We start from the raw sequence: 23,447 nt of genomic DNA on the forward strand, positions 1-23,447 counted from the left end.
AGGATAAGGGTCAGACTCGGAATTCCACAGGCAGCCAAGAGCACGAGGGGAACAGCCATGGGGGCAGGGCCGTGAGGACAGGGTCCCTCCCAGCTCTCTGCCCTCAGGGCTGACCCAGACTTGGCTGCCAGACCAGGCTGGTGCTGGGAGGTTGGCCATGACCTCGGAGGCCTCTTCCGGAAGCCGCTGTGCCAGGTGGGAGCCTGTTCTGCCATGCATGGGTCGCCAGAGGAAGGGGGGAGACGGACCCAGGGAGGCTGGGCAAACACCTGGCCCGTCAGGGCTCCACAGGCCCCCGGGCCTGGCGCGACATCTGCTCCAGGCCCTGGGGGGTGAGAAGGGCCAGGTGCTCCGGGTGGCTTCGGGGAGGGCACCCCAGCCCTGGGGAACCGCGGTCGCCCACGTGCCCGCTGGACGCACCGCAGAGCAGCTCACTTCGGGGCCTTCGCGGGTGGGGCGGCCTCGGTCGGTCCCTGTCCCCCTGGCGCAGAGCGCGGACAAAGACCCCGGCCCAGCCCGCCCGCTCGCCACAGCGGGACGGCCGGCCCACTCGCAACTCCGAGGACTTTCACTGGCTCAGGGGCATCTGGGGCCTGGTGCGGGCTCCCATCTGCTCCTCCAGGCCTCGGGTTCTCTGGGCTAAATGGCAGCCGCCCCAGCTCCTGTGGCTCTCCCACCCTCGCACCCTCCCGGCCACCAGCAGCCCTCCCGGCCACAGGCCTCCCCTCGCCCTCTGCCCCACTCTGCCGACCCAGCAGCCGCAACAGTGATGTCCGTCCTCCCCGCAGAGGGATCCAGAGGCCGGCAGGAAGGACACAGGGTCAACATGGCCAGACGGTCCTCCCCTCTGGCCCAGGATCCCCCAGGAAGAGCCGCGGCCCTGTCTCTATTAAAGAGTTGTCTGTTCCCCCTGCAGGCGAGGAGGAGGAGGAGGGGTCTGCACTCCGAGCCCACCCTCGGCCCTTCCCAGGCCCTGCCACCCCACGCACGGCGGAGGGGGAGGCGGGCACTCCCTGGGCAGGTGGACAGACAGACGGCTGCGGGGCCAGCCTCCCTGTGCTCCCTCCCTCCCTGGCCTGGAGTCGGGGCCCAATCTAGGGCGGCTTCCTCTGCTCCCAGGCCGGACCCAGCCCTGCTCCCGGCCCCGTCCTCCCCTCTGAAGTGGGCTCGCTGCGGACTGTGTGGTGAGACAGGGACCGGGCCCCATGTGCCCCTCCTACCCCACCCGTGCCCACCCTGGCCCTGGCCCTGGCGGGATGCAGGAGCGCGATGCTGCAGGATGGGCCCGGGAAGAGGACAGTGCCGTCCTGATCGACGTGGCCCCCGGGGCAGAGAAGGGGGACTCTTACGGGAGCACAGCCAACGCCTCAGAGGCAACTCCTCCCCGTCCTCCCCTCCCCGGGTCCGGGCTCAGTCTGCTCTCGATTTAGGAGGTGGACGCAGGGACCCGGGAGACAACGGCCCCAAGCCCTTGGTGGGGCGGATGCACGCCAACTGTGCCTTCCCTCCTGCGTCCCCCAGCGACCCCCAAACCCTCACCTGCCCCAGCAAAGGGAAGAGGGAGGTGCCCTTAACCCTTGAGGGATGAGCAGAAACCCCTCAGGACAGGCTGGGCAGGGCCAGGGGGCCCCCAGCGAGGGGGGAAGGAAGGGGACAGAGAGCAATGCACCAGGGTGACGCGATTGCCTAAAAACGGAACCGTAAGCACAGCAGAGGTGGCCAGTGCTGGGTCTGGGTAGAGATCGTGGGTGCTTGTTGGGCTGTGTCTGCTTCATTCTGCATTTGCCAATTTATCAGAACACAGAAGTGACAGGGAGGGAACGCCCTCACCCCCAGAGGGCGGAGATGGGCTTTAGAATTAGGGTCAGGGTCAGAGCGTGGGTACGCTTCAGATGGCTAGGTGAGGGTGAGGCTTGGATCTCTGTGCGGGTGAGGTTATTCATAGGGTAGGTCTTAGGTTAAGGTTAGGGTTAGAGTTAGGATCACAATTAGTGACGGGGTTCGGGTTAGGTCACCCTGGGCCCAGGTGAGTACAGACGCTTTTGATAAAGTGTGCTGGGGTGAGAACACCCGGCCCCACCTTGTCTCAGGTTCCAGCCAACCGCCGGGGCCCAGGTCAGCCACTCTGTGAGAGCCCAAGGATCCTGAGGGCCTCAGCCCAGCCTCAGGCTCACTCATGTTCAACCTTTGTCCCCTGGGTCAAACCTGGAGAAGAACACACCTCCTGGGGCCTACAGGAGACTCTCTCCGGGCAGCCTGTTGTGGGTCCCCTTTGTCCAAGTCCATCTCTAGGGTTCCCACCCCTGTCCCTGGGGGGCCACAGACACCCCAAGTGAGGCTGTTGGGGAAGATTCCGGGTCCCAGACCCAGGAGTCCCCGCCAGGGAGGTTCCTCTTCCCTGGTCCTCCGGGGCCTCAAACCTCCAGCTGCTGCCCTCCACCCCCGCCCCCGCGGCCTGAGAGTGGACACAGGTGCCTCCCTTCCTGCTGCCCCAAAACACAGCCTCGGGGGAAACACTCACCCGGAACATCTAGAAATGCAGAAGGATTCCACCCTCTGGGCGCCGTGACCACCTTTGGCCTATCCGAAGGGCACTTAGGGGCCGTCCAGCTCTTCTCCAGCCTCCGGAGGCCAGCACGGTGGGCGCCCCGGGTCCTGCCCGTGTTGCCCACAGCCCAGGTGCTCAGTGGCCTGTGGAAGCCCCCGGAGAGGCTGGAGAGGCCCGGGGCTGGCCTCACCCCCGGATGCACCTGTGCCGTGAGCCCCTCTGGCCACGTGGTCAGAAGCTGCCATTCCTCCCCCTTCCTTCCAGCCAGCTGGACGCCAGGCAGCCACCGGCAGGGTGGGAAGCCCCGCCAAGCCCTGGATCGGTGAGCCCCTCCCTGCATCTGCCAGCCGTGCCTATGTTGGTACTGGGGCTGGGGACACAGATGGGGCGCCCAGGGGTGGCAGCGGGAGGACGGGGCCCAGGTCACCGTCCTCAGGAACCAGGTCTCCCCTCCCTCGCCCAGCACCATCTCCGGAGCCAGCTCTGGTGCCAGCCTCTGTGCCGGAGGGCGGGGTGAACAGCACACAGCAGGAAAGGGGGTCCCTACTGATGGGGGGAGCTGGAGAGGGCTCGAGGGCAGAGCGGGCGACCGCCTCCTTCCTGATCTGGCCTCGGGACAAACTCCAAGTCACCTCAGACTCTGCTCTCCTGCGCCCCATGCTTTCTCTACCTTTAAAGTGGATCGGATCCACTTCTCCTCACTCCCCGCCCCGCGGCTCCTGTCTGCCCCGAGCCACCATAATCTCCCCTGAGTTCTGCACCAGTGCCCACCTGGGCTCCCAGTGCCCACCTGCCAACCCTGCTCTCCTCGCAGCACCGGAAAGACCCGTGCTAAAAGTAGATGCCCTAACCTCGCACCCGTTAGGATGGTTAAACGACAGCAAAAAAACAGAAAACAAGTGCCGGGGAGGACGTGGAGAAACTGGAACCCTCGTGCCCTGCTGCCGGGAAGGTGAAATGGCGCGGCTGCGGTGGAGAACGGTATGGCGGTTCCTCAAAAAGTTAAACACAGAATTACCGTATGATCCAGCAATCCCACTTCTAAGTTTATACCCAAAAGAAGTGATGACAAACATTTGTGTTGTTTCCATGTTGGGGGTTATTGTGATTCATGCAGCAGTGAGACCACGTGCAAGATTTTGTGTTAATGTAAGTGTTCATTGGGGGTGCGGGGGCGCACACCACGGGGTGGAACTTCTAGGTCTATGGTAACTCGATGTTTAACATTCTGAGGAACCGTCAGACTGTTTTCCAAAGTGACTGCGCCATTTTACAAACCACTAGCAATGAATGAGGTTCCAATTTCTCCACATTCCATCTAACACTTCTTATTGTCTGTCTTGGTATTACAGTTGTCCTAGTGGCTGTTGGGCGGCATCTCACTGTGGTTTTGATTTGTATTCCCCTAGTGACTGATGGTACTGAGCATGTTTTCATAGGCTTATTGCCAATCTGTTTATCTTCTCTAGAGAAATGTCTATTCAGAATCTTTGCCCATTTAAAAATTGGGTTGTGGGACTTCCCTGGTGGCGCAGTGGTTAGGAATCCGCCTGCCAATGCAGGAGACACGGGTTTGAGCCCTGGTCCAGGAAGATCCCACCTGCCGTGGAGCAACTAAGCCCGTGTGCCACAACTACTGAGCCTGCGCTCTAGAGCCCTCGAGCCACAACTACTGAGCCCACGTGCTGCAACTACTGAAGCCCGTGTGCCTAGAGCCCGTGCTCCGCAACAAGAGAAGCCACCACAATGAGAAGCCCGTGCACCGCAATGAAGAGTAGCCCCCGCTCGCTGCAACTAGAGAAAGCCCGTGTGCAGCAACGAAGACCCAGCACTGCCAAAAATAAGTAAATAAATTTATTTTTTAAAAAAATTGGGGGCTTCCCTGGTGGCGCAGTGGTTGAGAATCTGCCTGCCAATGCAGGGGACACGGGTTCGAGCCCTGGTCTGGGAAGATCCCACATGCCGTGGAGCAACTAGGCCCGTGAGCCACAACTACTGAGCCTGCGCATCTGGAGCCTGTGCTCCGCAACAAGAGAGGCCGCGATAGTGAAAGGCCCGCGCACCGCGATGAAGAGTGGCCCCCGCTTGCCGCAACTGGAGAAAGCCCTCGCACAGAAACGAAGACCCAACACAGCCAAAAATAAAAATAAATAAAAAAATTAAAATTTAAAAAAAAAAAAAAAATTGGGTTGTTCGTCTTTTTATCATTGAATTGTAAAAGTTCTTTTATGTTCTGGATACAAGTCCCTTATCAGATATATGATTTGCATACATATTTTTTCTCCCAGTCTATGGGTTGCCTTTTTCACTTTCTTGATGATGTGCTTTGAAGCAGATAGGTCTTTAATTTTGATGAAGACCATCTTACCAATGTTCTCTTTTATTGCCTTGCTTTTGGTGTCGTATCTAAGAAATCATTGCCTAAACCAGGTCATTAAGACTTACAACTATGTTTTTTCCTAAAAAGTTTTATCATTTTAGTCCTTATACTTAGGTCTGGGGAATTCCCTGGCGGTCTAGCGGTTAGGACTCTGCGCTCTCACTTCCGAGGGCCTGGGTTCAATCCCTGTTCGGGGAACTAAGATCCCACAAGCTGCGTGGTGTGGCCAAAAAAAAAAACTGAGAACAAAACAAAAAAAAACCTTAGGTCTGTGATCTTTAACTTATTATCTTTTTCATTTTTTTTACACATACACACACTTATGTAGATGTTTTAAAAGTAGATAGATTTCTGCTGTTGTTTTTTGTTCTTCACAAAATTTTAGAAAGCTTTTCACATCAGTACATACAAACACATCCCATTCTTTTCTTTTTTTTTTAATTGGGGTATAGATATTTTATTAATTTACCATCTTAACTCCACTTTGAGTTAATTTTTGTATATGGTGTGAAGTAGGGGTCCAAATTCATTCTTTTGCTTGTGAAAATTCACTTGTCCCAGCATCATTTGTTGAAATCACTATTCTTTTCCCATTGAATTGTTGGCCTCTTTGTTTTAAAAAATGACAATAAAATATATGGGTTTATTTTCGAAATCTCAAATATATTCTGTTCATCTATATGTCTGTCCTTATGCTGGCGCCACTCTGTCTTGATTATCTTATCTTTGTAATGAGTTTTGAAATCAAAAATTGTGAGTCCTAAAATTTTGTTCTCCTTTTTCTACATTGTTTTGACTATTCTGGGTCTCACGTGTTTCCATATGAATTTTAAACTTGTCAATTTCTGAAAAAAAAAAAAGTCAGCTAAGATTTTGATAGGGACTGTGTTGAATCTGTAGATCAATCTGGGGAGTATTGCTGTCTTCACAATGTTAAGTCCTCTCATTCATGCACATGGGATATTTTTGCGTTTATCTAGTTAGTGCTTCTTCAACTTATTTCAATAATATTTGGTACTTTTCAGTGTATACATCTTACACTTTTTTTGTTGTTAAATTTGTTCAGGTTTTTTTGGGGGGAGCTGTTATAAATGGAATTGTTTTTCTTTGTTTTATTTTCAGCTTGCTTATTGCTAGTGTATAGAAATACGGTTGTTTTGTATGTTAATTTTGTATCCTGCAAACTTGCCAAACCTGTTATTAGTTCTAATAGCGTTTGTAGTGACTTCTTTTGGATTTTCTGTACACAAGATCATGCCATCTGTAAATAGAGAGAGTTTTACTTTTACATTTACCTGTTTATTTATCCTCTTGGTCTGTTCATTCGTTCTTGCACATCTGCACTTGCACCTGAGAGTATTCCCTTCAGCCTGAAGAATTCCCTTTAGTATTTCCTGTAGAGCATGTGTCTGGGACTAAATCTCTCAGATTTTGATTGTCTGAGAGTATCTTCACTTAACCTTCATTTCTGAAGAACATTTCCACTGGATAAAGAATTTTAGTTTGCAGTATTTTCCCCTACCCTTTAAAGATGCCATTCCATTGTCTTTTGGCCTCCGTTGTTTCAGTTGAGAAATCATGTGCCTGTTTTATTATTTTTCCCCTGAAAAAAATACGGTTTTTTTTCTTGCTGCTTTTAAGATTTCTCTTTTTTTTTTTTTTTTTTTGGACAAGTACCTTTTTTTTTTTTTAATTTTTATTTATTATTTATTTTTGGCTGTGTTGGGTCCTCGCCTCTGTGCAAGGGCTCTCTCCAGTTGCGGCAAGTGGGGGCCACTCTTCATCACGGTGCGCGGGCCTCCGACTATCGCGGCCTCTCGTTGTGAAGCACAGGCTCCAGACGCGCAGGCTCAGTAGTTGTGGCTCACGGGCCTAGTTGCTCCGCGGCATGTGGGATCTTCCCAGACCAGGGCTCGAACCCGTGTCCCCCACATTGGCAGGCAGATTCTCAACCACTGCGCCACCAGGGAAGTCCGAGATTTCTCTTCATCTTTAATACAGCAAAGGTATGCTGTACAATGTTTTCCTAGTTTTTTAATCCTGTTTTGAGCTCACTGAGCTTTTTGAATCTTTGAACTGATTTATTTCATCAGATTTGGAAATTCTTGAACATTCTTGTGCAAAGATTGCTTCTTTCCTACTCTCTCCTGGTTCTCAGATACAGTCTGTTGGGCCTTTGACCATGACCCTATCCTTCTTGTACCCTGTTCTGTTCTTGCCATTCTTTTTGCTCTGAACTCCATTTTTTCTACTGGTCTGTCCTTAAGTTCAGCAATCCTGTCTTCTGTTGAGTCTAGTCTACTATTAAACACATCCAATGAGTTCTTAATTTCATATGCTGTGTTTTGCTATTTTATTTTATTATTATTATTTTTTTTTGGCTGCACCACACGGCATGCGGGATCTTATTAGTTCCCCAACCAAGGATCGAACTAGCACCCCCTGCAGTGGAAGCGTGGAATCTTAACCACCGGACCACCAGGGAAGTCTCTGCTTTGCTATTTCAGAATGTTCATTTGATTCCTTTTCATAGATTCTAATTCTCTCTCAAAATATTCCAGTTGTTAATCGGACCATTGTGTCCATTCTTTACCCTTTTTTTCTCTTTTAACTTAGTAACTGTCATTATTTACGCCTTTTCTGCTAGCTCCACCGTATGGTTCACCTCTAGGTCTCTGTTGACTCTGTCACCTTCCTGTACAGTGTTGAGCTTTGTTCTGGCAGGTGGTCCAATTACTGGCAGGTCACCTTGATGGGCCTGAGCTTGGTTTCAGGTGTCAGCTCAGGCCCGCTTCAGTTCTGCGCTCATCCCGAAGGTGCAGTCCTCACCCTTGTGGTATCACCCAGGAGGCTCAGCTGGAAAGCCAGAGTGGCCGACAGTCTCCCTCCTCCCTGTGTGGCTGGAGCTCCAGCTCTGTGCTTCCTGAGTCTCTGTTAGCCATCAGCCTGCAGCAGCCGCCTCTGGCCGTGAACGAGTCAGCAGCTCCAAGGACCCCCGGATCTCCTCACAGACCTGTGTCTCCATCCTCTTCACGCAACTCCCCTCAAGCCCAAGGCCCCTTAGCAGCCCCTGATTCTGACCTCCGCCCCTCACCCGGCAATGCCTCTGCTCCCTCTGGGCTCTGCGGCCCTGCCCTGCAGTGTGGAAAACGCCATTAGGGAGAGAGATGAAGCGAATGCTTCCCTTCTCTCGAGGGCCTTAGCCCGCATCCACTGCTGCCTATGCTTTGTCCAGTCTCTACGGCAGGGAGCTAAGGCCGATGTGACTCACTCTCAGCGTCCTTCAAGACCCACATAGACTCCTGAGGAGTTTGGGGCTCACTCTGCAGGGATGGGGGCCACCGGGGAGCCAGAGGGCAGACCCCAGCCCCTCTCCAGGGCTCAGCTTCCCCCGTGGTCCAATGCAGGGCTGCCCCGGAAGCTCTCCTGAGCCCTCCCACCCCAACGAGGACCAGGGAGGGCCTGGGAGGGAGACACAGAGGAGCAGGCCAAGCAGCCGGTGCCTAGCTCCTACCGCCCACCGGGAGCCTGGGCGTCCCGTACGTGTGGACCAGGTACGTCGGGTGGCTGGGGAGCCCCAGGCTCAGCATTCGTTCAGTGACCTTGCTCCACAAGACCTGAGGGCATGGTGTCCCGAGGCTTGGAACAAATCAAGCCCCAAGGTCCTGCTGGGGGCCTCACCCTTCAGCGAGCACCCCATGGGACCATTAACCACAGGCCAGTATAATATCCACCCGTCGCAGGAGGCCAAAGCCCTCAGGCCACCTGAAAGCTCAGAAGCCACCTTCCGTTCATCTGTCCCACCTCCAACGTTAAAGCTTTTGTCTAGGGGTGACATTTGTAATCATAACTGTGTGTTTATAGAATTGAACAGCTGAAGAAGTCCTTTCACATGCAGTATGTCGGTTATAACGGTTGGTATCACTTAGATCCCCTCGGTCTCCCGCACCCTCCACCCTCCTTTCCTACCGGCTTCCTCTGTTCCCCAGGAACAGGTGCTGCCGTCAGAGTAACCAATCCTGAATTTTACGTTAATCACATTCGTGTGTTTTTTAATCACTTTTGCCCCCATTTCACGTCACCAAACAATACAGCTTGGTTTTGTCTGTTTGAACTTGATGGAAGGACTCAGTGTCACTCCTCACATAGTGTTCGCGAGGCCCGCCTGCGTCGCTGGTGCAGCTGCCACTTGGCCACTGTCCTTGCTGTGGAGAAGCCACTATCTTCCTCTCTGTCCTTATGTGGACAGACATTTGACTTCTTCCCAGTTTGGGGCGATTATGAAGATCAGCTGCTGTACACGCTCTCGTGTGCACCTGTGCCGTGCCCTCGCAGGGCTGTCTCCTAAGGGTAGGGTCGCTGGCGCAGTGCAGGGCCACACCAGTCCCCAGGCACGTTGCACCGCCGACAGCGGGAACTGCCCTCAACACTTGGTGTTGTCAATTCTTACAACCCGGTGGGTGTACAGTGGTGTCTCGCTGCAGTTTTAATTCACATTTTCCCTGATTCCTAAAGAGGTGGAGCATTTTTTGCATGTTTATGGGCTCTTTGTGTTTCCAGTACTGCGAACGGTCTTTTCGTGTCTTTTGCACCTTTTGCTATCAGGCCGTCCACCGATAGCAATGCTGGGCGCATTTTCTCATCGGTGCTGGCGCTTGTATCCTGGATGCTTCCTCCTTGTTGCTTCCATGCGTGGCAAACCCCTTCCGCTGTGGCCTGGCTGTCCCAGCACCACGGTGTCCTGGTTGGTTTTGACCACACGGCTTTCCCTCCACCTCGTGTTCTGTTTCCTGTCCTTCAGGCATGAAGGGAGCCCCTGCCGCCCTCGCTGCCCGCCCTCCCCGGCCCACAGCCGGCTGCGCTCCCTTCCAGAGCTGCCTTAAGAGTTGGCAGACATACACACCGTGGAATTGGGGCCAAGACCCCTCCCCTTCTGGGTTCGGATCCACTTGACAGCCTGGTGCAGGGAGGGGCTGCAAAGCTGCCCTGTACGATGGAAACAGTGTGGCTCACAGGTGTGGTCACATGACTTTGCCAAACCTTCCTCCAGAACTGGGTTGCGTCCTCCTTGGGCGTGGGGACCACGCTGCCCAAAGCCACACGCTGCCCAAAGCGCCCTCAGCCTTCAGTCCGGATGGCGGCCCTCAGCTCTCAGCACACGTCACAGCCAGCTGGGGAGGCCCATGCCTGTCCCCTGGGCTTCTGGCCTTTCAGGGACCCCAATAGCTATGATATGGTAGCGAGGGCTGAGAGCCACTGAAGAGGGCAGTTCGGGAAAGCAGGTGCACTCAGCAGAGACGCCAGGCCCTGGGATAGAGACGCCGGGCCCGGAGCAGAGACGCCGGGCCCCGAGCAGAGATGCTGGGCCCTGGAACTGAAAGTCCCCGGCTCCGGCTCCAGGAGAGCCTGGCACGCGCCTGCACACAGACACACGGCCAGGTCCACCCATGTGTACACACCCCATGTGTGCACACCTCTGTTGTACGTGCATAACATACACAGATGCCCAGTGGCTTGTCGAAGGCCCAGACGGGTGTTCGTTGTCTGGAGTTTCTTGCCCATGGAGGTCAGGACAGCCGGGTGGCAGCCTCGCAGTGACTGTCTGGCGCTGCTTGGCTGGCTTCCAAACAGGAGCGGCCCCTCTGCCGGCTTCCACAGGTCCACAGAGGCAGGTCCACAGAGGCAGGTCCACAGAAGCAAGCTGCCTTCTATCAAATAGGTTTAAAGCGGCGCTGGTGAGCTGTTACCATGGCTACAGAAACGCATCTTTTCCTAAGAGTGTGAATGCACACTCACACAGACACGGCACACACACGTGCACCCACAAAACACGCACGCACACGTGTGCACACACGCGCATAAAGATGACCACACATGCCACACGCACACACGTGTACACGCATGCTGCACCCCAGGCTCTCACGGAGCCCCCGTCCCGGCAGCGAGACGTCCAGGACGAGGACAGCGTGGTGCGCTACCTCCTCTTCAGCGCCCCTTGGGCTGTGCTCCGCTATTACGCGGAGGACCTGCGTCTGAAGCTGCCCCTGCAGGTACCCAGGGAGCGTGGGGGGCAGAGAGGGCCTGGAGGCGCCCCACAGACAGGATCGCTCGTGATGGCACCCCGGTTCCTGGGGGCAGCCACCAGTGCTGACAACCCTGGGGGCTCCCCACTCCGTGTCCCCGAGGGTCCCTGCCACCCCCCCACCACCAATTCCACGGTGCTCCTAGAAGCCTTGTGGCCAAGTCGGGTGAGGGGTGGTGCCCCCACGGTGGGCTCAGGGGAGGGGCGGGCAGCGCGTGCAGCAGCCAAGGCTCTGAGCGGGCCATCTGGGCCCCCCTCCAGGCTGGACCCCCACCAGGCCTCCTGCTGAGGGCCAGCCGTGCAGGCAGGGGCACAGGGTGCAGGGGCAGCGGCTCCCAGGTGACCTCAGGTTGACAGGCCCAGGGGCTGCTCTACTGCCCAGTCTGTGGGCTGCCTGGGACCGTCATGGCGTGCGGGTGGAAAAAGAGACGTGCCACCACCCTCTTGTCCTCCTTGCCGTGAGGGGCTCTGGGCCTCAAATTGACCAGCAGAGCAGCCCTGGAGCCTGAGGCCTGGAGAAGGGAAGGGGCTCGCCTGATCTTTCCGCAGGGCCCACAGCAGAGCCGGGGGAGGGCAGGAGCCCGAGTGCCCGGTTTGCAAACCCACACGCCCACACCCCACAGCCTGGTGTCCGCGTCCCCTCAGGACAGGGAGGGGCAACTGACAATTCCTTCTAGGAGTTGCCCAACCAGGCCTCCAACTGGGCAGCCAGCCTGCTGGAGTGGCTGAGGGGTCCCCAACATCCTGCTGGAGGACGTGCCCGACGTGCCCCCCAAGTCTTACTCCTGCCAGTTCAAAGTGAGCAATCTGTCCAGGTAAGATGGCCCCATCACTCCGCCAGACAGCCTCACACAGGGCCCTGGGATGGATGAAAGAATCAACGAATGAGTGAACCAAAACCTGCTGCTCTTCCCCTAAACTCTCTCCTTCCCAGAGCTTTTCAACCAGGGCCTGGGAGTCTCAGGTGGGTGAGCTTTCATGCACGTCTGCATTATCTACACGTCACCTGTATCAGTCAGATAGGCAGGTTGTGCTGCAGAACAAGCATCCCCCAAACCTCAGTGGCTGGACAAGAAGGTCCACTTCCTGCTCAGCTCCATGTCCGTGGTGGGTGGGCAGGGTGTTCTGGGGCCCAGGCGGGTGCAGGCTCCATCTCACACAGAAAATGCAATCAGTCAGTCCACACTGGCTCCTGGATCCCTTCCTTCATTCACATTTTACTGCCCAAAGCAGGTCACACAGCCACACACCCAGCAGGCAGGTTAGGGCAGCGTCCAGGCCTGGGGGGACCCGTGTGGGTGGCCAGCACCAGAAACCCCCATGCTGAGGACACCTCCTTCCCGGGCTGGTAGGGGGATTCAGCCTCACCCACACGTGTCCCCACACAGGGAATCCCCAAGGTTCTGGTGTCCCAGGGAGGGCCCTCTGGTCAACCACCTGTCCACACAGGTTACCACCAGACACCACCCAGAGGCCTTTGGTCCCGAGTTCGGAGCTTCAGGGGATGCAGATGTCCGTGGGCTCCTCTGCCCAAGTGCAGTCCACTCTCCCCCACCCTGGGGGGATTTCTGTGATGTCCTGCCGTACCCTCAGGAAAGGAAAAGGCCCAAACGGGAGCTGCCCATGCTGCCCAGTGGCAGTGGTCGCTCTCTGAGGCCTGGCTGAGGCGCAGGCACCTGAGTTCTGACTCTGCGCCCACAGGTTCCTCGGGAGTGAGAACCAGGCCACCTTCTTCCCCATCACCTACAGGCACCAGGCTGTGAGTGGGGTCCTGACCCAGCTCTGAGAGGCCTGTGGCCCCAGACCTCCCGGCCCCCAGCAGGCAGCAGAGGTCTCTGTGGACACAGGAAGGCTCGCCTTTGTCCTGACCAGAGGGATGAGGTCCCGGGGGGGTGAGGGGCTGGATGCTTGGAGGCTGCCCCCACCTCACTGCACAAGGGGAGCACAGCTGGGGCCCTGCTCCATGCCATTCAGGGCCCCCCAGGGCCCCGAATGGGTATCACCTTCAAGGACCTGTGGGACTTGCCAAGACCACGGGGACTGGGCAGGTGTGAGTCCAGTTGGTCAGTGAGGACGGGAACCACAGGCAGAGCCGACCAGAGGCTGAGCGTCCCTGAGACGCATGGGCAGCGCCTGGCTTATGGTGAGGGAGGGGCTGGGACAGGCCTGCCCAGGAGAACCGGCTGCTGACAACCGAAAGGCACAGGCCACGTGGGCTGCCCAGCAGGGGCTGGGCCGCCCCTGACACAGGCCTCCAGGTGGAGGCTGACTCCTGCCCAGAGCAAGGGCCCAGGGCGGGCTGCGCTTAGCCAGGGCGTGGGTTCAAATCCAGACTCGACTCCCATGAGCCGAGCGTCCCAGCCAAGGTCTCCCATCTACCAAGCGTGAGAACGATCGCCACCCTTGGGGGTTGTGTGAGCCGGTGACACGAGGAAGAGCTGGGTGTACCCTCGCCATTGTCGCCAGGAGGCCTTGGGAGGCTGTCTGTGGGCTCAGCCCCAAGACGGGAGGGCCCAGGTGTCCCTGCCCCGCCGTCACATGACAGGTGACCAGTGCCATCCCTGCCACCCCCAGCTGTTCGAGATCCTGGCCAAGACCCCGTATGGCCACGAGAGGAAACGCCTGTTTGGGACCGACCAGCTGCTGGGGGAGGGGGTCTTCAGCGCAGCCTTCCCCCTGCACGACGTGAGTCCGGGGGCTGGAGGGGCAGGGCGGGGTGGTCAGGCTGCCGCCAGGGGGGGGAGTTTCTGGATGACGAGGACCCCAGGTCCTGCCCGGGGCTGCGGCCTGTCGTCTCCCCGAGCAGCTTCTCTCTCGGGGGGATGGGGAGGTCACCGAGCCCCTCACAAGACTGGGGCAGGGGGATGTGCTCACCACGCCAGCTGCCACCGTACCGGACTCGGTCAGCCTTACCGTCACCCTTGACAAAATGCCCACTGCGTGGGTCAGGAGGCTGTTTACTCCCCATGAGGCCCCCAGAGCCGCACAAAGGGGCAGCGGGGCCTCAGGGCCCCAGGTCAGTCCTGCACCCACTGCTGTGTGACTGGGGCACAGTCGGTCCCAGGAAGCCACCGAGGGAGTGAATGTGGATGCGCACGGGAAGTGCCTGGGCACTCAGGCCTGCTCCATCACGCTCGGGGAGCCTCGCTCCCCCTGCTGGCCAGGGCTGCACGGCACGGGGTCGGGAGAACCCTCACACAGAGGCGCGGAGCCGGCTCGGGACCACGGTCACTGGCTCCTCCCAGGGCCACCCCTCCAGGCCCTTCCTCTGCCCTGGACTCGGACCCCAGGCCGAGGGGCTCAGCACAGATGTCCCCTCCTCAGAGAGGCCTTCCTGGACCCCCAGCCCCCAAAGTGATTCTTTTGCCCTCGAGCAGCAACCCTGCATCCTGGGGTTGGTCTGCCGTGTGCCCATGCTGGGCCGGGGGCCACCTGTGGGTCTCGCCTTGCCCTGAGGCCCCCCACACCTAGACTAGTGCCGGGCTGGGGGAGGGTGCCCAGACCAGCCTGGATCCTCCCCGCCCGACCGCTTCTCATCCCCAGGGCCCCTTGACGACACCCCCAGACGGCCCACGGGCCCTGGGCCTCACCCAGCAGCAGGTCCGGCTCCAGCCCTGGGCCCGCTGGCGCCAGTGACACAAGTACCAGCCTCTGGACCACGTGCGCAGGTACTTCGGGGAGCAGGTGGCCTTCTACTTCGCCCGGCTCAGTGAATCTCGTGCCCACCGCCCCTCGGGGCCTCCTGGGACCCCAGCTTGGTCTTCAGGGTAACAGTTTGCTAATGGGTGCCCCCAAGAGGGGAGCTGGGCCGGGGGCTCAGCCACCGGCCATGCTGACCCCTCCTAGGCCAGCGCTCCCTGGCTGAGCCCTGCCCCTGCCCCACCACCTGGCCCCATAAGGTAACCCAGCACTGGGACTGTTCTGGGACCCCCCATGCGCTGGTGAGGGACCGGGAACCCCCTTCTGCAAGCCAGGGCCCCCTTTCGACTCCAGCCCCCAATGTCCCTGGCCCACCAGACACGTCCCAGGAAGCCCTGGGCCACCCCAGGAACTCCCGACCTGGCGGAGGTCGCCCCTGCCCGGGGTCCAGGGAGAGCCGCCCTCTCACCTCCTCCAGGCAGGCTGGCACCCTGGGGATGGCTGTCTGTCCCGGGCGGCCCCAGGTCTTGCTTTCCTCATGGGCTTACGCCCCCCACCCCCGCCCAGCACAGTCTCGCCCCGCCCACCCCCCGTCCTGCACTCCAACCTTGTGAAGTACTTTCTCGCCCCAAAGACAGCGATGCGCCTGCCCTCAATCACGCATGCACACGTCTGTCAAGATGGCGAGCAGTGCTGGGGTGCTGAGCAGGGCGGCGGTTCCTGCCCTTGTGGAGTGTACCAGCCTCGGGTGACACAAGGAGAGGCCACCCATAGCCGCTGGGGACCCGGATGGGGCGGGGGTGTGGCTGTGGCCAGGGCGTTGGCGCCCAAGGCACAGCCCACGTGTGAAGGACCCGCAGCTCCATCTCGGGGCCAAGGAGGGCCGGGGCCCCAAGAGGGCAAGGCCAGACCGCAGGGCCATGGGGGGCACGACAGATGGGGTCCTCGTCTCGGTCCTGGACAGACTTGCATTTTACAGAGGTCACTCTGGCCCACGCAGGGCAGACAGGACACCAGGCTGGGATGGATCTGGGCTTGACCCGTGAGAGGCAGACAGGGTGCACACTTGAGGGCTTGGGGGTGACTGAGGGGCCTGGCCACGGTGGGGTGGGGTGCAGAGCCGGAGGCATCCACAATGACCCCCAGTCACCCAGGACTGGAGTCCGGTGGGTGATGTGCCTCTCAAGGAGGGGACACCCATCCTGGGCGTGTTGGTTGGAGGTGAATGGGGCTCAGGAAAGGGGTGTCCGGGAGGCGGGAAGCACAGTGGGCTGGAGCCCTGGGGGGTCAGGTGCCGAGGTCAACATGGGGGTGGTCCAGAGTCCCGGGTGGGGCGAGGAAGGCGGAGCTGTGCTCAGAGCTGCCAGGGGGTTCCTCCCTGAGGACCGGTCCCCTCACAGCTTCCTAGAAGGCCCCCACCCCCGCTGGCTGCATGTGGTCCCCAGAGGACGTGCGGCTGTGTAGACCCCCACCTGGGGCTCAGCCCTGCGCTGGGTACCCAGGCCACCCACAGCCAACTGCCAGGGTTTCCCTGCCCGGGCCCTGACAGCTGACCCCGGCGTCCCCCTGCAGGGCTCTACACAGGCTGGCTTGTGCCAGCGGCGGGGGCAGGCACACTGGTGTCCCTGGTGGGCTGTCTCATGGTGTCCTCAGACGCACCCAGGTAGTGTCCTCTCCCCTCAGCTCCCAGGCCTGCCCCTTGCCTCCTGAGGTGGGTGTGTGGTCAGAGGGACCCCCAGGTGCCAGGCCCTGTGCAGAGCTGGGGATAGAGGTGAGCACTGAGCACATCCCTGCCTTAAGGATGTCACGGAGGGCCCTGCCCGTGAGCTTGGCTGGAAGGCTGGCAGGTGGGCAGGGTGCTCCCAGGTGGACACAGGTGGGCAGGTGTGCTCCCCGACTGACAGGTGGACAAGTGTGATCGCAGGTTAATTTTATTGGCACTCGCCCTTGTTTCTTACAATAGTGTAAGCTTTTCTTACAATAAGTAAATAACTGGACTTGGGTTTTATCCTATTATGGAGCTGAAATTTCAAAACGTTATTTCCAAAATTATCATTGCATACATGTTTTAAAAGAAATGCTGGGCCTGGCAAAGACAGTGTGGGGAAGGAGAGGGCAAGAGGGTGGGGCTGGGGGAGGGCCGCCTCCCCAGCCCTGACAGCTGCCCTCCCCGCCCGGAAGGCAGGAGCTGTGCGGCAGTGGGGACAGCTTCGAGCCCTGGACTGCCCCTTCTGGCTGCTCTCCGGCGCCTGTGCCCTGGTCCAGGTACGAGGGGCAGGTGAGGCGAGGAAGGCAGCCCCCTGGGTTCTGGCCCCACCCCGCCCGTAAGCCCAGCTCGGTCACCACCTAAGGCAGAGCCCTCTGTGAGTTACGTAACCCGGCGGCAAGGTCCCCACTGGGCTGGAACTGCAACCGGCGCCCCCCTCGCGGCACTCAGCAGAGAGCCTGCACCAGCAGACGTCCATCTGGAGCCTGTACTGTTATTGCTGTTATTATGCACGGCTGGCCAAGAAGGTCAACTGGAGGACCCCCGAGCAGATAAACCCTGAAGTTCTCAGGCACAGCCGGACTGGGCAGAATTCAAGAGGCCGGGGCGAGGGGCTCCTTGGGGTCCTCGAGCCCTCTGGGTCCCGTCAGCCCGCACACTTCCAGGGTGTGTCAGCTTTTCCGTGGGAACAGCGGCTTCACCGGCATCCCATACTCCCTGGGCCTCGAGCCCTGGTGCCCACGAAGGACCCACAGACAGAGACACCTTTGACACACTGCTGGGAATCCATCTGTACCAGTTTCCTAGGGCTGCTGTGACAAATTACCACAAACGGGGGGTTTGAAACAACAAATTGATTTTCTCACAGTTTTGAAGGCCAGAGTCCAATATGGAAGGGTTAGCAGGGCTGGTTCCTTCTGGAGAACTGGCTCTGGGCCTCTGTCCTGGTTTCTGGTGGCTGCCAGGAATCCCGCTGTTCACTGGCTGAGGCTGCATCTCTCCCATCTCTGCCTCCGTCTTCACATGGCCTATCCCTCTGTGCGTCTCTGTGTCTGTCTCCCCTTCTCTTACAGGGATTTGTCATTGGTTTTAGGCCCTCCCCCTAATCCAGGGTGCTCTCATCTGGAGACCCTTACCCTGATTACACACGCAAAGCCCTTTTTTCCAAGTAAGGCTATATTCTGAGGTTCCAGGTGGACATATCTTATGGGGGCCACAGTTCAATCCACTACAGTCCACCCTCTGGCCCCCAAAATTTTATGTCCATCCCATGTGCAAAATACATTCACCCCCAACCCAGTGTCCCTGGAGTCTCACCCACTGCAGCATCAACTCTAAGTCCAAAATCTCATCTAAATATCAACAATGCAAAAAGTCCCCAATCTCATCTAAATCATCTAAACTGGGTAGGTGAGACTCTGGGCGTGGGCCCTCCTGGGGCAACCTTCCTCCCTCCCTGTGCACTAGGAGACGAGTCACTGCCTCTAGAATACAATGATGGGCACACATAGGACAGGCGTGGCCTTTCCTAAAGGGAGGGACAGGAGGGAGTGAAGGACCACCAGTCCCAAGCACGCGTGAACCGCACGCCCCCGCCGCAGGCTGGCCGGTTCTTCGACCATGGCGGCACCGTCTTCTTCGGCTTGTTCATGGCGCTGTGGGCCATGCCGCTCCGGGAGTACTGGGAACGGAAGAGCTCCACGCTGGCCTGCCGCTGGGGCTGCTCCGACTACGAGGACATCGAGGTGGGTCGTCCCCCGACAGAGGCCGCTCCCTGAGCGCGCACCCCCGCTGAGCACCGGCTCCCCTCCAGGAGCGGCCGAGGCCCCAGTCTGCCGCCTCTGCTCCCACAACAGCTGTGAACCCCATCGCCGGTGAGGGTGAGCCCTACTTCGCCAAGAGAAGCTGCCTGCACCGGGTGCTGGCCGGCTCTGCGGTGGTCATGACGATGGTGAGGGGTCCCCGCTGCTGTCCGCTCCCCATCATGCCTCTGTCCTCTTGAGCCTCATGGGGCAGCTGCGTCCCCCTTCCTGCCTTGGGGCTGGGGCCTGATGCTTCCTCTGGGGCCCACAAGACCCTCGATGTCCTCAGAAAGGCCCCCGTGTACCTGGGTTCCAGGGAGGGGCCAAGCTAGGGGGTCTGGGATGTAAGAGGTGTGTGTCGGGCAGGGGGCTCTGGGAAGGTTTCCCCCATGGCTGTGGGCCCAGGGCATCTTTCAAGCATGGCGGGGGGGGGGAATCCCAGCACAGGGGTCCACCTCACCCTGTCTTGTCTTCCAGTCAGAGGGGCTTCCTAATTGACCCCCTTAGATGTCAAGGAATTCCCAAGTACGAGGGGAGTAGGAGGGATGGGTCTTGAGCACCTGGGGCTGACAACAATGCACAGAGGCCCCTCTGACAGCCGGAGGTCACCCACCCTCTAATTCTCAATGACTGCCCTCCCCCACCTCTCACTGCCTGCCACCCCCCCACTGCCCAGCAGCCCCACCAAGAAGAGGCAGGGAGCACAGCCTGGTCTAGGAGTGGGAGCAGTGACGGAGCTGCCGTCGGGGGTGTGGCTTGAGGGCGCTGGGGTGCCAGGGCTGCAGCAGCGGGGCTCAAGCACCTGGCTGCCCCACGGGCGGCCGTGGTGGTCATGTGCCTGGTGTCCATCGTCCTGCACCGGGCCATCATGGCCGTCGCCGTGTCCAGGCCAGACAACACCCCCCTCGCAGCCTGGGTGAGCTTCCACTGCTCCTGCTGGGCGGGTGGTGGGCTCTGATGACCCCTCCGTCACCCTGCCATCTCCTATCAGGCGTCACGCGTCGCCAGTCTCACGGGGTCCATGGTGAACCTTGTCTTCATCCTCAACCTCTCCAAGGTCTACGTGGCCCTGGCCCGCGTCCTGACGAAATGGGGTGAGTGCCGAGGCCGGCGGGGTGCTGACCAGGGACCCAGCCCTGCTGGACCGAATCAGAACATGACTTTTGTCATATCTGAATGAGGCACGGGTGGGACGTGTCGCATCCTCCCCCCAAGGTCCCTTAAATGGCAGTGAGCAGGGCCTCGGTGGGGGGAGGGGGGGCACCCCAGGCCTCGCCCCGCATCGGCAGGAATTCTTGCCCGTCTCTGCCTGCCTCTCCCCCCTTTCTCTGACCCCCTTCCATTTCCTAAGGACAAATCCATCCGTTCCACAAATTGCACAAGTTGCAGTCCTGGTCTAGGAGAGGGACAGAGGTCAGCGCACAGCGAGGGAGGCCGGTACGGGCCCAGAGTGCCGCGGAGAGAATGGGGGGTGGGCAGGCGGCCCGGGGAGAGGCTCCAGGTGAGGGTCCAGGGACAGGGCCCTCGGGGAGCCACCGGTAACGTTCCTGCAACGGTGGGGCTGTGTGTCCCCCTCCGGCCCCACCTCCACCTCAGCACCTGCTTGCTGGGCACCCTCTCCGCCCAGCCCCCAGACCTGTGCCCCAGTCCGCTTTCCTGAGCCGCATCATGTTACTTTTTATTGTCACTTGCCCCAGCTCTTCCTTTACCAGCATAACGCTTTTAGATGGTTTTACAGTTAGAAATTCAGTAACGCCACACTTGGCCCCCTTCTTGAATGAATTTCTTTAAAAGACCCGGGCGACGCGGCCCTTTCCTCGCTCCCTGCGCCCGTGAGGTGCTGACGACAGGCGCTCGCTGTGCCGCAGAGACGCACCGGACGCAGACCAAGTTCGAGGACGCCTTCACCCTCAAGGTGTTCATCTTCCAGTTCGTCAACTTCTACTCCTCGCCCATCTACATCGCCTTCTTCAAGGGCAGGTCAGCGCGCGGCACCGGCCGCCCCCTGCCCGGCAGCGCCCCGGCCACGCCCACACCGACCACGCCCATCTGGCCCCGCCCCCAGCCGGCCCCACCCCCATCGCTCTCGGCCCCGCCCCGCCACACGCGGCCCGGCCGCGCCTCACACGTCGGTCCCGCCCTCGCCCCGCCCACTGTGGGCTCCAGACACTCGGGGAAGGCGGGGGCGGCGCAGGGGGGCGGCGCAGGGGGGCGGCGCAGGGGGGCGGCGCAGGGGGGCGGCGCAGGGGTCCGGCTCGCGGTGCCCCTCGTGCTTCCGCCAGGTGGGCTGCAGGCGGCCGCGGCAGCAGAGGCATGGTTCTGCCCCAGGTTCGTGGGCTACCCGGGCAACTGCCACACCTCGCCTGGGGTCCGCAGCGAGGAGGTGAGCGCGCGAGGACCCCGCCGTGTGTGCTCCCTTCGCCTTCCGTCAGCCGCTCTTCTGCCCCCGCCCCGCCAACCCGTGCGCACCGCTCTGCCCCTTCCCAGACCGCACTCGGGACAGCCGTCCACGGAACACTCACAATCCGCGTGTCCCCGATGGCACCCGATTCACACCTGAGCCGAGCTCCAGTCACAGGGATGGACCTTGAGCCGCTGTCGCGGCCACGAGCTCGGCTGGCACATGACGGGTGCAGAGGCTGGCGACCCTCACGGGGCTTCTCCCCAAGGCGCCCCCTCGCCCCACCCCCCAAGCACAAGCAGGCTCACCTGCACGGCCCAGCAGTTTTGAGAGCCAGGGTGAACCTGTTTTTCCAGAAAGTGGAAGCTGGTTTGTGCAGGATGAAAAATCACTGTAGGGTGGGTTCCCCCAGAGCAGACCCCCAGGCAAAGACCCGGACTCAAGTAATGGGTGTGGGTGTCACCCTGGGAAGCATGCAAGGGGCAGGGGCTGTGCAGAAGGAGGTGCACCCACGAGTACTTGAGGGGGGGTCACCACTGTGGGCTTGTGAGCTCAACCGTGCGCCACGCCCTCTGAGACATTGTAGAAAATCCCTCAAAATGTGCATGTGGTTCCTTACTGGCTGAGGGCCAAGCACACCATGAAGCAGCATGGGTGGGTGTCTTGAACAGTCCACAGGTGGCCTCTAGGCTGGGCCAAGGGGACCCGGGTGGGAGTCCAACAGCTCCTGTGGAGCACCTCACCTGAAAGACCCTCTTCTCCCTGATGCAGGAGGGAGAACAGCAACTTCCCATGGGTCTGGGCTGTGACCCAACCCGACAGCTGCCTGCAAAGTGGCTGCCCCCCAAGGGACACTCTCCATTTTCGCATGAGAAGGGAAGGGGCTTTCCAGGGACAGGGCAGATGGGACCACAAGTCGGGGCATGACTGCACATGACGCACAGCAGTCAGGCAGCTTCGTTATCAGTTATCAGTGGGAAAAGTTCCCAACTCAAAATGGTTTCAACAAAAAATGGAGTTTCATTGGCTCCTCTGTTGAAAATACAGGACTCTGTGAACTCAGGTATGGCTGGATCCAGGTGTTTAAACAATGTTGCACTGCTTTCCCAAGCATTGGCTGGTTCCTCAGGCAGGCTCTCCTCACCTGGTAGGGAAGACATTCTGCAGTGTGGGCTGACATCCCAAGAGCACAGGACGACACCCTCTAGCTTAGTAGCCAGTGCAAGGCATGCTGTCCCACAAGCTCCCCATAAAAGCCGCAGGCCCACCTCTCACTGGCTTGATCAGGTCACTGATTAGTGAGGCCTGCCTGCATCCTGGGTTCTCCCTGGAGCCACAGGCTAGGGTCAACCCCATGTGACCCCATGTGGGTTCCCAGAAGAGCCCAGGGTTGCCGTACAGCCGTGCTTCTGGTGTTCCCGTGACAGTCCGCCCGCAGGACCTGGGGAAGACTGTGGGGGCTTGAATGAGGTCAGGAAGGGGGAGGGAGGGAAGGAGGGTCTCTGCAGTCCTCAAGGTGCCCCTGGCATGTCTGAAAGGGGGATGAGGGCATGGCAGGGGCCACCTTCGAGGCACAGAGAAGGATAGGCAGCCGTGAGGCTGGTCCCTCCCACAAGCTAATCTGGAGCCCTGACGCTGTAGTGTGCGGCCGGAGGCTGCCTCACTGAGTTGGCACAGGAGCTCCTGGCCATCATGGTGGGCAAGCAGATCATCTACAACGTGCAGGAGACTCTTGTCCCATGAGTCACCCACCCCAACCCGTCCCTGGGAAGCATCCAGGGACCGTGGGACCCGGAAGTGTCTGGGGCCGCAGCCCCCAGTCCAGCCCCAGCTGGGAGAAGAGGTTGGGGGGAAGGCAGGTCCGGCCCCTCCGGGACCCCAGTGGCTCCGGTGCTGTGTAGGGGGAGGGTCGGCCCCAGCCACCTGCCCCATAGGCTCTCCGACGCCTCCACCCCGTGGAGTTGCGGCAGGTGCTCGCTGAGTTCTCTTGCCCAGGGGCCAGCTTTGGAAGGGAGGAAGCCTGGGTTCCTGGGCCCTGCCCCGTCCATGCCGGTCCATCCTGTCTGCAGCCCTCTGTGGCTGGGCCGGGGCGTTCTTAACGGGGACACTGGGGTCCCACTTCCCCAGTGCCACCCACTGGCACCACTGGGGCCCCAATCAAGGCAACTGGGGCCCCTCCCATGCCAGAGCCCTTGCAATGGCCTGTCCAGCCATGGCCTCTTATCCGGCCCGAGGCTGGACCCAACCTGGACGCCCTCCAGCATCCCCACACACCCGATCTCCCTGTGATGGCCGCTCCCTGGCAACACCCCCGGGCACCCGAAACCGTGGCTGTCAGACCTTGGCCAAGCCACGTGCCCTCTGTGTGCGTGGCCCTGACTCTCAGGGCAGGTGGTGCCAGAAGCTGAATTCAAGATTACAACAGGCAGGTGTAGCTGGGCTAGTGAGCAACACACATGCACACACGCACACCCCACTGGCCTCATCCGCTCCCTCCCAGCCCTGACACAGCTCCCGGCGCCTCCTTACGGTTCCCGGGAGGAATCAATCCCCCCAGATCTCCTCTGAGTGATGCTGACTTGCCTGAGGGCTCTGCAGGGGAGCTTGG

General features: G+C 59.5%; 1 protein-coding gene across 1 annotated transcript in view; it reads left to right on the forward strand.

Annotated features, from left to right (window-relative positions):
- The window catches only part of ANO7 (anoctamin 7), a 30,229-nt gene that overhangs the window by 1,647 nt on the left and 5,135 nt on the right, over positions 1-23,447 (forward strand). Inside the window, 23 exon segments of the mRNA XM_061191512.1 lie at positions 15-596; positions 701-935; positions 1,163-1,373; positions 2,813-2,870; positions 8,378-8,482; positions 8,918-8,937; positions 9,979-10,164; positions 10,871-10,978; positions 11,688-11,738; positions 11,740-11,825; positions 12,712-12,769; positions 13,585-13,695; positions 14,554-14,719; positions 16,222-16,312; positions 16,831-16,862; positions 16,865-16,914; positions 18,238-18,381; positions 18,450-18,589; positions 19,258-19,354; positions 19,430-19,532; positions 20,307-20,418; positions 20,767-20,821; positions 22,481-22,582. Of these exon segments, the coding sequence (XP_061047495.1) occupies positions 15-596; positions 701-935; positions 1,163-1,373; positions 2,813-2,870; positions 8,378-8,482; positions 8,918-8,937; positions 9,979-10,164; positions 10,871-10,978; positions 11,688-11,738; positions 11,740-11,825; positions 12,712-12,769; positions 13,585-13,695; positions 14,554-14,719; positions 16,222-16,312; positions 16,831-16,862; positions 16,865-16,914; positions 18,238-18,381; positions 18,450-18,589; positions 19,258-19,354; positions 19,430-19,532; positions 20,307-20,418; positions 20,767-20,821; positions 22,481-22,582 (2,903 nt within the window).

This window comes from Eubalaena glacialis, chromosome 1, assembly GCF_028564815.1.
Source record: "Eubalaena glacialis isolate mEubGla1 chromosome 1, mEubGla1.1.hap2.+ XY, whole genome shotgun sequence".
NCBI lineage: Eukaryota > Metazoa > Chordata > Mammalia > Artiodactyla > Balaenidae > Eubalaena > Eubalaena glacialis.